At 42.5% G+C, this 15,177-nt stretch overlaps 1 protein-coding gene across 1 annotated transcript; it reads left to right on the forward strand.

The window, feature by feature from the left end:
- The first annotated feature begins 83 nt into the window (after positions 1-83).
- RBX1 (ring-box 1) lies at positions 84-12,231 on the forward strand. Its single transcript, XM_080393083.1, has 5 exons — positions 84-242; positions 2,640-2,718; positions 9,326-9,396; positions 10,682-10,767; positions 12,066-12,231. The coding sequence occupies exons 1-5, from the start codon at positions 165-167 to the stop codon at positions 12,076-12,078; spliced, it is 327 nt and encodes a 108-aa protein (XP_080249209.1). The 5' UTR covers positions 84-164; the 3' UTR covers positions 12,079-12,231.
- The last annotated feature ends 2,946 nt before the right edge of the window (positions 12,232-15,177 follow it).

Here is a 15,177-nt window from a genome sequence, read left to right on the forward strand (position 1 = left end):
GCGCTCCCGGCCCCGCCCGCCCGGCGCCGCGCGCTCTGCCCTCCCCGCACCTGTTGGCGGCGGGGCGGGGCGAGCGGGGGGCGGTATCCAGAGGTGGCCCCGCCCCCCTGCGCCTGCCCGCCACGCGTGCGCGCGGAGCAGGACGGGCGATTCACGCACCCAAAATGGCGGCCGCGATGGATGTGGATACCCCTAGCGGCACCAACAGCGGCGCCGGCAAGAAGCGCTTCGAAGTGAAGAAAGTGAGGCCTGCCGGCGCGCTCCTCCGGCTGGTCCCGGAGGAAGGGGGAGGCCGGGGCCGGCCTGGTGGTGGTGGGCGGGACGTGGGAAAGGGTGGCTTCCCCCACGGAGCCGGGCGCCGTGTTCCGCACCAGCGCGGCGGCAGGGGCGGGGTGGTGCCTGCGGGGAGTTTTGGCGTGCGTTCCGGCCAATGGCGGAGGCGGGTCGCTGCACGTGGAGCGAAGGCTGGCCAATCGGCGGTGCGGCTAACGTGGGCTGTGCGGCGGGAGGAGGGAGGTCTGGGGGGCTGCCGCTGTCAGGGGCCTTCGCAGCTCGCTTCCCCCGGGCGCCGCCGCCGGCGGGGCCGGGCCGGGCCGGGCTGGGCTGGGCTGGGCTAGGCTGGGCTGGGCTAGGCTAGGCTGGGCTGGGAGCCCGGCCAGGCTGCGTTTGCGGGGGCCCGCGGGCGGCTCGGGCCGGGGAGCAGGGCCGGAGTGCTGCCTCCTCCTCAGGCCCGGCCGTTCTGGCCCAGCAGCCGAGCTGCCCCGTGTGCTGCGTGAGACGCCGTGTGCCAGTTCGCGTGTCTGACTTAGTTTTCTTCTTGAAATCAAGCCATAACAACGTGTTTGCACTCAGCGAATGCTCTGCTGTCAGCCTGGCTTTGTCTGCTTCCTCAGAACAGCCATAATACTGTTCTTCTGTCCAGTGCCACCAGTTCGGCCGTCAGCTGGACGGTGGTAGTAATTTTGTTACAGCAGGGTGCAGAGGCAGTAGGGAGGCTGTGTCGGTTTATACTACTGTAGAATTTGAGGAAAAATGACCCCTAGACCGAATATCAGTAAACATTTCAGGTGATTCCTGCTTGTAGGTATAGTTTGTTTTAAATGCAGCTGTCATCAGTGGTGATGGAAATCCCTAGCTCTGTACAGGGCTGCAGGTCTGTGCAGAAGGGGGTGCTGGGGCGACGATTGACTGTTCTTTGGAAACGGGGACAGATATAATAGCACATGAGAGGAGCAGGATGCGGCGGCACCTTTTATGTGTCAGTGGCATTCCTCCTCAGCAAGGTGCCAAGGCATATTTGTTGAATGTATGGCTCTGTTACAGGTCTGTTGGTTATAAGAGTAGATTATGATGGGGCAGTAGATTAAGTACCTGAGAGTGTGGGAGATGTAAGGATGCTGGAAACTTTTATCCTAGCTGCCTTGAAGTGTGGATGAAGTCCTTGAGAGATGAGTACTTCAGCCAGAAAGCTGGCAACGCCTGAATTTGGAAGATGGGGAGAAAAAATGAGATCCCTACCAACCCATTTCCTAAAGATCTAGTAGTATTGTGATGACTTTTTGTATCAGTATTAATAAAAAATTGAAGTGCTTATCAAAATTGGTACTGTTTATCAGTACTTGGCAGTCTGCATTCCTCCTTCAGAATCCCAAGCTGAAGGGAAGCAATGGAAACATTGAGACTTAAATGGCACACAGTAGAGAAGATTTACTGTAGTATAGTCAGTACAATCATATACTGGAAAAAATGGAAGGAAGCAAAATGTCTAGACTACTTAAGTCGTAAATGAAGATTATCCTTCTGCCAATATGTTTTTGGATTGCTTTGAATATTGAAGGGAAGCCTATCAATTTCATACATTTACAAAAGACCTGATTATGGGTTTTGTGGGGAGCAATAAAAAGGTGCTATGCTTTTCTGCATACCTTGTCTTAAAGTCATCATTTGTAACCAGTTTTCTAAAATTGCCATGGAAAATTGTAGCCGACCCTTCCCCTGAGTAGCATGGGACAGATATTATTATTTATTTATTTATAATAAACAAAGTATTTGAAAGGTTAATTTGGTTGTACCTTAAAATTTTTATATTGCTGGTACTTCATTGCTTAGTGCCCTTTTTGCAGAGAAGATTGTTCAGGAGTCAGCAAAGTCATCTACCGCATTAGAGATGATTTTAGTTCTTGACCCCAGCTGCTCTGGGGGGGTGATTACTAGAAGAACTGCTGCAAATAATGGAAATTCTACTTAACAAAATGGCATCTGGATTGACCTTTCTCCAAGGCACTGTCCTTTTCATCAGAACTGAGAATGTGGCATGACCTGCATCCTTGCCTCTGGATCTTGAATAGACATGCAGGTGTTTGCATTTGCTTCACAAAAAGGGGGACTGCGGGAGTTACCTTATTTCTGAAGTTGGAAGGAGACTTTGGGTCTGGGAGGTATGTAAGAGGAATGTACCACTGCTTTCTAGTAACATGTACTCATGATAAAGAATGACTCTGGATTTCTAAGACTAATTATTTTTAATATCTCAGCTTTTCAATTTCGAAAATGCAGGGGATCTTGAGCAATAACAAGGATTTCTGTGTGCTGTAAAATGAGTCAAAACTATGTTTTTCTTTTTCTCCCCCTCTCTCTAGTGGAATGCAGTAGCTCTGTGGGCGTGGGACATTGTGGTTGATAACTGTGCCATTTGCAGAAACCATATTATGGATCTATGTAAGTAAATGATGGGGAAGACAGTTGACAGTTTTGACTTGTACATGATGCACAGCTGAAATTTCCCCTGTTGAGAGTATAATTCAGGAAATGCAGTTTTCAGTTAGGAATGAAGTAGTCACAGTGCAAATGCTAAGCTCTATTTTATGTAATGCTGAAGTCTGATAATGTGTTTTTGTGATCTCTGTCACGATACTGTTTTCCCCTCACTCTTTTCTTGTAAAGAGTAGAATCACTCGGTACCACATCTGCAGACAAGATGATGTTGCTGAGCGTATTTTGGATGCAATAAAGAGGAAAAGTAATAAAGGGCTAGGAGGAACGGAAATTATTCAGGGTTGACAAGTATCGCTCACAAAGAGAGGTAATAGAGTTGGGGATGTTGCTGTGGATATCAACTTTTTGATGATAGTCATTAAGATGAAATCTTGTAACACTTTCTGTGGCTGGCCAGGAAAAGGTTGGACCAATGACTTCATTTCATTCCTCATTGTACAAAAACTACCTTGCATGAATAATTGAGTTCGTGTTATAGTATGGGAAATTTTGTAGCCACCTAGAGAATTAATTGTTTGTTTACAAAGGGGAGTAATCAAATGCCTAAATGAAAAACAATGTATTGCTTGTATTGGTGTAATCTTTTGCCGTATAATCTTGATGGTTCAGTTAACAACTGTGCTTGCTATGTAGGAAAATAAAGTGATAATGGAATTAAGTATACAAATTTCTATCATGAAATCGGTGTGCATGCATGAAGTCATGGGTTTCGGTCCCTTAAAGGACTGGTAATGAGTACAAATCCATTTTTTTCTTCCTCAAAACAAGATACTGTTGGCACCGTAACTATCCATCTTGTTCAGTCATGAGGGACAGAAGACCTTTTAGTATACCCCAGGTAGAAAGTTGCCTTATTTGCTTGTGTTACTAAAATGTGAGGGTTGTGGAACCCCCAAAACAAGAGCAGGTTATGCAGTCACCCTTGGAACTACTGGTAATGGAAACTTACTGTCAATAAGCCTATATGAAAATAAAACACTTCAGAAAAATGAGACCTCAAGTTTATAGTAACTAGTGAGAGATGAACCTGATTTTACATCATATTTAAATACTAATTACAAAACTACTTTCAGAAGGCTGGTTTTGGTGGTTTTTTGTGGTTTTTTTTAGTAAAGAGAAGACACACTGTAACACACAGGGCTGAAAATGGTTTAAGCAAGTTCACTTCTCTGCTTTGGGATAGATATGTTTGTATTTTGAGCCATCCATGCCTCAGTTTATTCTTGGTTATTAGAAAGGGAATAACACTAAAGAGGAGCAAGTGAGAATATGGGTTATGAAATATGCTGAGGTCCTTTGATGTAAAGATTTCCTTTTAAAGTACCTCTAGCCTGTACCGTCTTGAAAAGTGGTTTCAAAAGGGGGTGGACACTGGACTACTACTTAGTCTCTCTGATTTATGATATATTAAAGAAGAAAGCACATCACTGACAGGCAAATGGAATTGTAAAGGTTTGTTAGAACATAAGTTTCATTTATCAAATTCACAAATGTATAGAATAACTATATAAAATCCTGTAATTAAAGATAATTGTTCATGGGATATATTGTAAGAGAGTGGATGCTGTTGTGTTGCATTCTATGAATCTGCTTCAGAATTACTAGTGCCTCCCATGAGAGACCAGATACAGTCTCATATATTTGCTGTTTTTTATAAATAGCAATAGGACGTATGAGGATGAAGGAGGAGTGTGGATGAGCTGGAAGGAGAGTAGACAGATGTTATTTTCCAGTAGTGAATTTTGTGTGTCAGTTCTTAAAAAAAAAAAAAAAAAAATCCCACCAAAATGTGGGTGAGGTGGAGAGTATAGGTAGATTAGGAAAAACTGAAGGAAAAGAGTGTAGGTAACTTTTTTTCTTTTTTGAGTTGCTCAAGCATAACACATTATTAGGTTGGGTATGAGCAATGTTATGAAAAGCCTGGACTGCAAATGACAGACCAAAATTGACAGTATACAGAGTAGAAGGGGCTGCCTAAATTGGTGTTCTGAGGTCAGTGTTGGCTCTGGATTTACTTGCTTCCTTCTTACAGATCATTAATGTTGTTAAACAACGCTTTAATTAGATTCTCAAACATAAGATGTGAAGTGATGGGAAACTGAGGAAAAATTAATAGAATGTGCAGGGAAGAGCAACACAAGATTCAATTTGATGAAATGCAGGATTCAAATGTGTCTCTCCTAGTGATGAAGAAAAACCTTGAAAGGAAAAACATTAAAGGAGTGATAAGTAACATGCTAATGGAAGATTGTTAACATAAAGTCAGGCATCAGGGTTAAGATGTCAGTTCTCCTAATGCATGTACATTATGACTTGTTAGTAATGTGGTCAGAGGATTCTCCCTGCCCTATTCAGTGTACAGAAGGAATGAGTAGATTTTTAGTGTTTTGGTTTCATTCTTCGCTGAGAAGACCCAGGTCCTATTTAGATATTTCTTTAAAGGCGTGCTCTCTTGTGCTGTCATTGCAACATAGTAGGTTGGGGAGTGTTAACCAAACACTACGTTTAGTATAGTGGATTACCTTCTGGTCTAAAATGTGGAATGTAATATTGTAATAAGGTAACTGGTACAGTTTTGAACTGTGTAAAATGCGCCATCAAAATACTGTCCGCTTTCTTTAATAGTAAGATGCAAAGTACCATGTTTGATGTTCCAGCTTCACAAAAGTAGATATATTGCACAGAATCCAAAGAAGAATCTCAGGATGCTTAACAGGTTGAATGTTATTGGATTTATGAGGAAAAAAAAAAAAAGAACAGAACTAAGTATATATAGCTTGCTAAGTCATAAGTAGGAGTGGAAGGTGGTAGCTGTGTACATATATTTTGGGAGTGTGATACTAACAGGAAATAATGTCATGCTGGGGGGGTTATAAGTAGAAGGAATCATATGATGAGATGGTGGGGGTGAACTTAGGGTAAATATTTATTAAAATATGCAGATAATTCCTAAGAAACTGGAGAGAATTGCAAGGGGAAAATTCTGAAGTTCCTCTGAACTTTGAAAAACTAAATTGAAGAGCTCTTTCTGCATTTTGGGGGAATAGACTAGACTAGACAAGACTAAATTTTTTCAGTTGGAAGGAACCTACAACAATCATTTAGTCCAACTGCCTGACCATTTCAGGGCTGACCAAAAATTAAAGCATGTTGTTAAGGGCATTGTCCTTTTAAACACTGACAGGCTTGGGGCATCAAACACCTCTCTAGGAAGCCTGCTGCAATGTTGGACCACTCTCTCGGTAAATAAATCCTTCCTAATGTACAGTCTAAACCTCCCCTGGTGCAGCTTTGAACCATTCCCACGTATCCTATCACTGGATACCAGGGAGAAGAGCTCAGCACCTCCCTCTCCACTTCCCCTCTCAGCAATCTGTAGAGAGCAATGAGGTTGCCCCTCACACTCCTTTTCTCCAAACTAGACAAGCCCAAAGTCTTTAGCTGTTCCTCATAGGACAAGTAAGGAATATCCTCCAAGTTTATTATCTTGGTTATTTGTTTTTTCCGTCACTGTTTTCTGAGTGAATACATGATGTGTTGTGTTAGCCAAGATATGCATATTTATTTGTCTTCCCAGTAAGTCGATCCCTTCATGACATAGTTTTAGAAGGCAGCGTGTCAAGAGAAAGGGGAACACATACAGTGGTTACCCTTGCTCAAGCAGAAGATGCTTTGAGGAGTTCTTATGATCAAATTTACCAGCGCAGTGGGCTGTTATGGTAGCTGTGAACAAAAGACAAGTACTTTATTTCTGTTATGTGTCATTATGGCCAGTTATTTCTTAGGTTGCTTTTTCTGTTGGGTAAATACACAGATTTCTGCAATAGAACATGTATAGGAAGAGAGATGGTTCTTAACAGATGCCAAGATTCAGAAGCTGCCATTATATAATATGCGTTTCTGTAACTCCCTGAGTTGAAATGCTTCCATTGCATCTTTCACAATTATTTACAGGTATTTCAGGTTTGAGCTGTATCTTTCTGCCCTCACCTCCAGATACTCTGTCAAAAGCAAGGCAACGGAAGAGTTGGTCGGTATTCCTCCAGTACCTGTTACTGTCTGACTCTTACCACTTCTTTTGGGTCAGCAGACAGCAAATAGCTTCTCTTTCTTTCAAGAGCCAGAATCATCAGCTGTAATTCTCTGGCACAGTTGGTTCTTTTTTTTATGTCTTTGTTGATACATTGTCCTTTTCTGAAATGAGGCAAGTAGGAGACCAAAAAGTGCTTCAGCTTTTGGGAGGCTCTTTTTTGGCAGCCAAAGGCAGCAGTGCCAGCAGTAGTCTCCAACCTGTTTGATGAGGGAGTTAAATCTCGGTGTCTTGTTGGAAGTGCCTTACATCACCACCAGACAACTCCTCCTCAGCTATTTCTGCAAAAGTTCATCTGTCCTTATAAGCTCTTGGGACTGTCGTGTTTTAGACTGTATTTGCTTGTCAGCGCATGTTTTAGTAACACTGCAATGAGTTTCAATGCTGCTTTTCTTGCTTACCTAAACCACCTTTCTTCCCTCTCATTTCCCATCAAAATACAGAGTCCTTTAAAGCCTGGGAAAAAAAAATACAAAAAATTGTATTGTGTTCCAAAGTATGCAGCTCACAGGTTAGGGCCATTTAGAGAAGTTAAAAAAACCCACAAAATGACCTCAAAGTGGGCTAGGTGGACTTCGGATCGAATATGCCTGATAACCTGTTTCCAGCAGGGAAAGAGAAGAAACAAGGTAAGTATCTTGCGTACTGGAATATTTTCCTTGCTTTCAGCAGAGACTTCCTGAGTTAAAGTTTGCTCTACAGTTGACTTTTATTCCTTCAAATGAATTTCCTCTCCTTTTCCTACTACTCATCTTCTCACCATTTTCTGTTACTGTACAGACTCACACCAAAAATTTTAAACTTAATATAACACGCCCCATGAAACTCAGCAAGACCATGAGTCTCTACTGCACTAACAGTAAAATTGTTGCTGCAATCTTTGGTGCCAAATTTTAAAACAAATGTCCAAAGTAATTGAAGCTCTTCAAGGTTCTTGAGCATCTTGCCCTTTCTTAATCAGATTTAGTTTTATTGCTGTATGTATTGAGGGCTTAAGGAATGAAGACATCAGATGTTTCAGATGCACAGGATTTTGTTCTCTTCTATAGGTAGGCCAGGCCTTTGGAATTCCTGCTGTGGTATATCTTGATGTAAAACATATAGCAAATACAGTTTCATTCAGATCTTGCAGAACAGTTGTTACTGAGTTTCTTTAGACCTCAGTATTGTTTTGAGTAGTTCCTTGTGAACAAGGTTAACTGGTCTCCCTCATATCTCAGGAAAAATGTGCCCTTCTCTTGTTTTGTTCATTTCCACACCTGAAAGAGAGTGAAAAATGAAGAAAGGGATGAATGGCCCAGAGCAAATAAAAATCACATTTTTCAACCAAACCTGTGGGGTTTAAAAATTTTTGAATCTTTAATTGATGAATCAAATTCCTTTTCCTCTGAGCATATTTGGGCACAAAAACAGTGAACAGAGAATGGGAGGCTCATTCAGACATTTTCTTTGACAGGAAACAAAAAATCTGCAAAACAAGAAAGCAACAAGCCCATGTATTGAGTTCTAAGCTGATCATCTATTAGTGTGTCTTTTTAAATCATTTGGGCTTGACTTTTAAAGAAAGCATCCTTTAGCAGGAAGTAAACTGTTGGTTTCCAAGGTTTGTGCTGCTGCAGACTGTGGAGGAGTTGGAAATACCTTTTTTTTTTTCTCCTGAAGTTTTTACTAGAGCTGGAGCAGAAGTGAATTGTTCAAGCTCTAGAATGGATAACCAAGTTGCTGGATATATTTTCTCAGTGCTGTACTTCCTTCTTACCTCACTCTCTGTCATCTTCATCCATGCCGCCTGACACAAAACCCGAAATCATAACCCAAACCTGTAAATAGTCTTTATCCTTTTTGGGATCATCCTAGGTACTCAGCTCCAAGGTATAAAACCTTTAAAATGTACATTTTTAAACTGTATTTCCTATTGTGTATTTTTGGGGTGTACTTACCTGTCACAAGACTACAGAAAAAACACAGGTAAACTCCAGCATATACATGAGCACATTAATAAGTATAACTGATGGTACATAATGTCTGACAAGACAGTGAATTTATATTTAGAGAAACCTGGGCAAGAAGTTTAAGTAACTGTACCTTCAACTGATCATCAAAAGACATCTCTTAAAACACAAGAGAAAAAATTAAAAATATTTATCCTTAAAATTTGGAAAGCAGACACATGTTACCAACTACTGGTACGTAGCTCTGTGCTCTTGCCCTCTGAAACTTTGGAATACTGAAAAAGTAGAGGAAGGGGGAAAGCAGGATGAAGTATGTTTTGATCTGATACTTTTGGGAAAACAGTACACATTAAACCACAGCTTTTGGCACTTTCTGATGTAACAAATGCAACAGAACAAAGAGCTCTTCCCCCCCACCCCCACTTGCTATTATGAAGAAATCTACCAGTTGATGTTGCGTGTACATTTTCTACTCGTGCATATATGTGTTCAAACTTTGTTTTCACAGGCATAGAATGTCAAGCAAACCAAGCGTCAGCTACCTCTGAAGAATGCACAGTTGCATGGGGCGTCTGCAATGTAAGGAAAACTTTTATTGTAGAGCTTGTGTGGTGATGCTATGCCCTTTTTTCATGACTCAGGAGAAAACGAGTTCTATAAAATGTTTCAGGTAATCCAACAAAAAAGGCACCCTTTAAACTATATTTTAGTAGAGCTTAGCAAGGAGAAAGAGAAGAAGGGAGGGAAAAAGAGTGAAAGTTGGAGAGGTGTAACACAGAAGACACAGGAGAGAAGAGAGGAAGATAGGCCTTTACACACCCCACCCCTTTTTTTTTTTAAGAATAATAGATCTTTCATTCTGAGCATGATTTTCGTGATTGAGGTTTTGCCTAGGAGCTACGGCTTTTTTTTCCTGGTAAGAGGATTACTTGGATGTCAGTATGCTTGATTTGTCTTTGTGCAGGCTGATTCAAGGAGTCAATATGTGGTAACTAGTTGATTTGCCTCCCATTTTGGAGGAAGATCAAATCTGTTCTAGTGTATAATCTCCAGCTCCTCAATTTGTTGCCATATGCATTCCTTCATATGTGGTCCCACTAGCATGTGAACTCAAATGTGCATACTTCTTAGCTAGCCTGGGCCTAAGCTGGAAGATAAAATTTTCCATAATGGAATAACTACCTGTTCTGCAGTCCTATCTTCATTATGCTGTGGGATCAAGTTACAGTGTGATAATGCTGGGACAAGATTATAAATGTTGTGGTTCTGTTTGTAGAGGACAAGGGCAACTTTTTAAACCATGTCAGAATATGCTAGTTTTTGTGTGGAAGAGTTGCCACCAAGTAGAACCTTGTTTTTAAGTAGCTGTATGGGGTATGGAAAAGGGTGTCCTTATTAAACACAGAGATTTTTTTTCTTTCTGATTTTGCAAGTTCCTTTTTATTCAGGCTTCAGTTTGTCCAGAAGACTGGCAGAAAGCTTCAGCATGTATACATACGTATCATTCCTGCTATTCACTGTGAAATCCTCTTTCTTGTCTTTCTGATTATGCTTCATCTGCTCTGCCAGTTTTAGCAGCTGCTAAACTCTGCGTTCTCTCCTCCATCAGAAGTCAGTCGGTTGCCACTGCATGCACTGTGGAACAGGCTCCCTGCTGCCCTGCCATTTCACTAATATTACCTTCCTCTCTGAAAATGGGGATCAGTTCATTGGTGTTTACCAGTGAGCTGGCTGATTAGACCTCCCCACCTTTGTCTGCAAACACTTACTACGCTCTTCTTACTGTGATGCTTTCAATAGTAATTTTCACATTGAGATACATCCATGTGTTCTGAAATTATGTGATCTGAACTTTCTCTTCCAGCATGCTTTCCACTTCCACTGCATCTCTCGCTGGCTCAAAACTCGCCAAGTATGTCCGCTGGACAACAGGGAATGGGAGTTCCAAAAGTACGTATCCTGCACAGATTTCAAGATGAAAAATGCAATTTTCCTTCTGTTAATAGAAATTATCAATGGCAGCTATGTGGGTAATCTCTCATTTCTGGATCTGAGGGCATAGTTGCTGTTGGGAAAGTTTTTTTCCTCCACCTTGCTGTATAAGGATCTTTTCTTAGCCACCTGATGCTGAATGAGCTCTGAAGAAAGCCCAAACAGCTGTGGAGTAAGGGGAAGTTGTTAAAAAGTAGTGATTTCTATTGACATTCTCTCTAAAGAGTGGAGAGCAGAAAACATGTGGAATTCACTGAAAGTGAAGCCTCAGGTGAATACTGTACTGCCACGTGAGGAATTTTGATTCAGAAAATGACCCAAATATAGCTGCTTGTGTTCCAAAGCATTTCTGCTGAGGTGCCAGGCATCTTATTGGCTCTCTTTGTATCTTGGTGATTTGGTTTATAACTAATAGGCTCAGAGATTAATAGAGCTGATTTCCTAGCATGTGGAAATCAAATGTCCGTGTAGCCATTGCTACCGCTCTGGCCCTTTTATTCATAATTTCTGTGTTCTTTGTTTTGTTTTGTGTTTTTCAAAGGACTGTTGTTAAAATAATAATAGGAGCTCCATGGATAAGTTGTGGAGGGGTGGTTGTATTTTGAGAGGTAATTGTACATAGGAAGTTTACCTGTCACTTGCTTCATTCTATACCATTTATCCATTAATCTTTTCTTAACTGGATTTTCCCTCTCCCCACCTCCTTTAAAAAAAAATAATTCTAACCAGAGTCCAGATTAAAACAAAGCAAAACAGATATTATAACTCTTCAGGATTGTCTTTGGAACCTGGTTCACAATCGGTTGCACAAATAATTAAGATGTTTTAATGAAAACTGAGCCCACATTGCCTGGCTAGTGACATAACATTGCATGGGCAGTATGATGAGAAATGGAAACATGAATTAATATCTTCTTGTAGGGGCTCAGTAATACGTCTGGGACTATGACGAGCTTTGCTCTTGTTTTCATGCAGAATGTATTTGAATTGGGATTCGGGGCAAAAGGTGATGATGCTGAGGGTCTCTTGCACATGATATTGTGGATGGCTTAGGCTCTTTTCTGACTAGTATCTGGATGGGCATTTGGGTGAAGTGAAATGTGGAGAACTTCCTAAGGTTTCCATACCATAGCATTTCACCTTTGTCTGGTTTACATGTTAATTACATCATGGTACAATGAGAATAAATCTGCCTAAATCAGCACGAGTGTAAAAGATAATTTTAAAAAAAGTATTAACATACTATATATTTGCAGGTATGGACACTAGAGAGATGGTCACCACGCTTGTTATGTCATCAGCCTCAGTTATTCTTGACATTATGTGTTTGTTTTAGCAACTTGAAAAATCAGTAATGTATACAATTCCTCTTTAACCTTCATTTCTCCCTGTTGTATACCATTGAATAAAAGCTTGCTGGAACTTCCTGTTAAAGTTTTTTTGCCTTCTGTTCAGGAGCACCAGTCAGTGAATGGGGGAGGAGAATTACCCACAGACTGGGGACTTAAGCTGGGCAGCTCTTAAGCTGAACAGCTGAAGCTGGGTAGCTCTTCCTGTCACTGTGCCCAATTTTTGACTGTGAGTTTGGTCTCACGCAACTGAGAACCACGCCTCTGGCTCACTGAGGTCAGTGTTAAGTTCCATTGTGTAGTACAGTAGGTAGGTGTAGGGCTTGGCCTGGCTGAGCGTAATTTATGCAAATAGCATTTCATGTGGACATGCTTCCTTGCAGCTGAATTGAAATGATGATCTGTACAATTAGGGGTTGTGTCATTATTAGAAACTACTCTCTCTCACTTCTGCTCTTTAGTTTGACTAGACCAGATCTCCTTCAGAGGAAAATTTCACTAACTGTTCCCAGTTCCATCTTTTCAACTCAAGGGATGTTAATTGAATGTTAGTTTTTATCAGTGCTCACAAAGCACTTTCATGTGTCAGGTGAAAGTAAACTCAGAAAATTCACATGCTCAATTGGATAGAAAGCTAAAAGGAGGCGGTGTACGAACAAACTAGTTCTTGGTTGGTTTTCTACTGGTATTTTCTCAGTTCAGGCTGAGCTGTAGTTCTTGCTGGCCAAAACTTCTACTCTGAAAACTACATAATGTTTTGTTTAGTGTCTCCTGTGCCAAACAGCCTGGTATCTGCCTCACTGCATCAAATGTTGGCCCCTGTGTTGACAGCCTCTGCAGACGCTGGGAGCTCAGACAAGGTCTAGAAATTGTTTCTGCTACAAGAGGCTGTGTCCCTTCATGTCAGCAGTGATAGATACAGCAAATTTCTTTCATTGGCTGTTCGTGATGCCACCTTTGGATCAACACTTTTTTGCTAGATACTGAGGATGGGAAATTTGATAGCTGATGTTAAACATTAGTGTACTATAGCGATAAGGAATAAAGGTGGTCATTGACAGAACCAAAACTTGCAGGTTTTTTAGTAATTGCTGGGGCTTTCTCTAATCTGCAGCAAGCAAATGTCAGGATTATTTTATCAGCTGGTGTCAGTGCTCTGAAATGATATGTTTCAAAGTTTTCCACCCTGAAGAAAAGAGGAACAACTAGAATCAGGAGAGTTTATAGCTAGACAGTGTATTTCCCAGGTTTAGTTGGTAGAAGACTCACCCTGAAGTTGCAAGGTAGTTCGGATGATGGAGGCAGGAATGGAACAGAAGAGGAGGGGGAAGATGATCTCAACAGTGGTTAAAGTGTTCATCCAGGCAGCAGGATATCCACGTTAAATGCCATTCCCTGAAATTTGAACTCCCATTTAATGTCCTGTCCAGCTGAATAAAATGTCAGATGTCCGTGTTCATGATTGTCCGTTTTGTTTGCAGTCTTTGATTTTTTCAGGACCTGGAACCCAGATGCTCGCTGATCAGGGAATTTATTTCTCTGAGAACTTTGCTTTGGGTCCAGCTACATCATTCTGGTTTGTCTCCCTTTAGTCTGTGCGTATTGCCCTGAGCATATTTTTTTGGCTGGGGACAGGCATGTCAGTGCAGGCATTTCCCTGTCCGTGGCTTTATCTGCATTTGCTTGAGGCTGTGCCTGCAAGAAGACTGGTGTTTTGGTTTGGTTTTTTTATTGCTTTTTTTTTTAATGGATCCCTCTAAATGGCAGGCTACAGGCACTCTCCCCCCCACTCCCTTTGAACCTCTGTTCTGCTGGTGCATAAAGCCCCAACTGTTAAATTTGATTTCAGGTTGCTATTGTAGCGTCTGTCCCAAACCTGGTTTTCCCAAATGGAAAAATACAGACTGTGAAGCAGCAATTGCTTACAGACCCAGGAAAGAAAATCCTTTTTTAGCTGCTGCCCGTTGAAACAGCCCTGCTGCCGCTTCCCCTGCCGCAAAGGGCCTGCGCTGTGTGACAGCCCACGGCAGCTCCAGCATGGGGCCCTGCTTTCCATAGCGCATTAAGGGTTGGGGGGGGGGGGGTCGAGGGGGGAGAAAAGCCTCAGAAAGCAACCTAAAAGGAGCTCCGTGGCACAGGCAGCGTCAAATGAAGGTAAGAAGGATCTATTTTATCCAAAGGCACACAGTGCCCTATTTCCCCAGGCGTGGTTGCTCATTCAAGCTGGCATCACTCTGTCCTGCCTTGTACGCTTCGGCCTCCATCTCCACTGCATGTGGTGGTGGTGGGAGGGGGAAAGCCCATTCGTCCCCACCGCCTTTCTCTTTTTTCCTGAAGCAACACTCATTTTTGACTACAGCTTCCCCTTCTTGCAGGAGAGCTTTCTGGTGTTGCAGGAGGAGTTGGACACATTTCTAAGCATCCCGAGGGGAAGGTAGGTGTGCAGGGCAGAAATGGCCGTGTCTGCCATTTTCCCGTCCTGTAAATGGTGGATGCATCTGAACTGTGGACTCAGAAGTAAAATCAGGAGAAAATGACAGTTAAAACTGCAGAGAGTAGCGTATCCTGCAGCTGCCTGGCTTAGAGAAAAACAAATCACTGGTAGACCTGCTGTGAAGCAGAAGGCAATTTTGATATTCTGATGCTTTCCACGAGTTTGTCAGCCGAGGCAAGCTGCATTGCTGAGCAGGCCCTGGTGGCCAGCGCTCTGGGCAGGCCAAAATGGCCAGACAGTGGCTTCGTTCCCTTTCTCTCAGAGAGGAGACGGGAAGCTCCAGGTGCTGTGTGGCATCGGCTGTGCCTTACGCGCCAAATCCCTGGCTGCTGTTGCATTAAAATGCCAGAACCAGGACATCTCGGGGCTGAGATGGTGTGCTGGGCTGTGCGGTAGGTAGTAGGAGGGGGCGGACAGGAGTTTCCCTGTCAAAATCATTCTGCGGCCGTATTAAATGGCAGGCTGGCAGGAGTCTGCTGGTTGAAAGGTGTCTCTTGTCCGAGAGAAATGGCTGAAACCTGGGCC

Source organism: Falco punctatus (genome assembly GCF_963210335.1).
Source record: "Falco punctatus genome assembly, chromosome: 6".
Lineage (NCBI taxonomy): Eukaryota > Metazoa > Chordata > Aves > Falconiformes > Falconidae > Falco > Falco punctatus.

Coding starts and splice junctions, on each gene's coding strand:
- RBX1 (XM_080393083.1), top strand. CDS start 165: ATGGCGGCCGCGATGGATGTGGATACCCCTAGCGGCACCAACAGCGGC. Junction 243..2,639: donor AGCGCTTCGAAGTGAAGAAA/GTGAGGCCTGCC, acceptor CCCTCTCTCTAG/TGGAATGCAGTAGCTCTGTG. Junction 2,719..9,325: donor AAACCATATTATGGATCTAT/GTAAGTAAATGA, acceptor TTGTTTTCACAG/GCATAGAATGTCAAGCAAAC.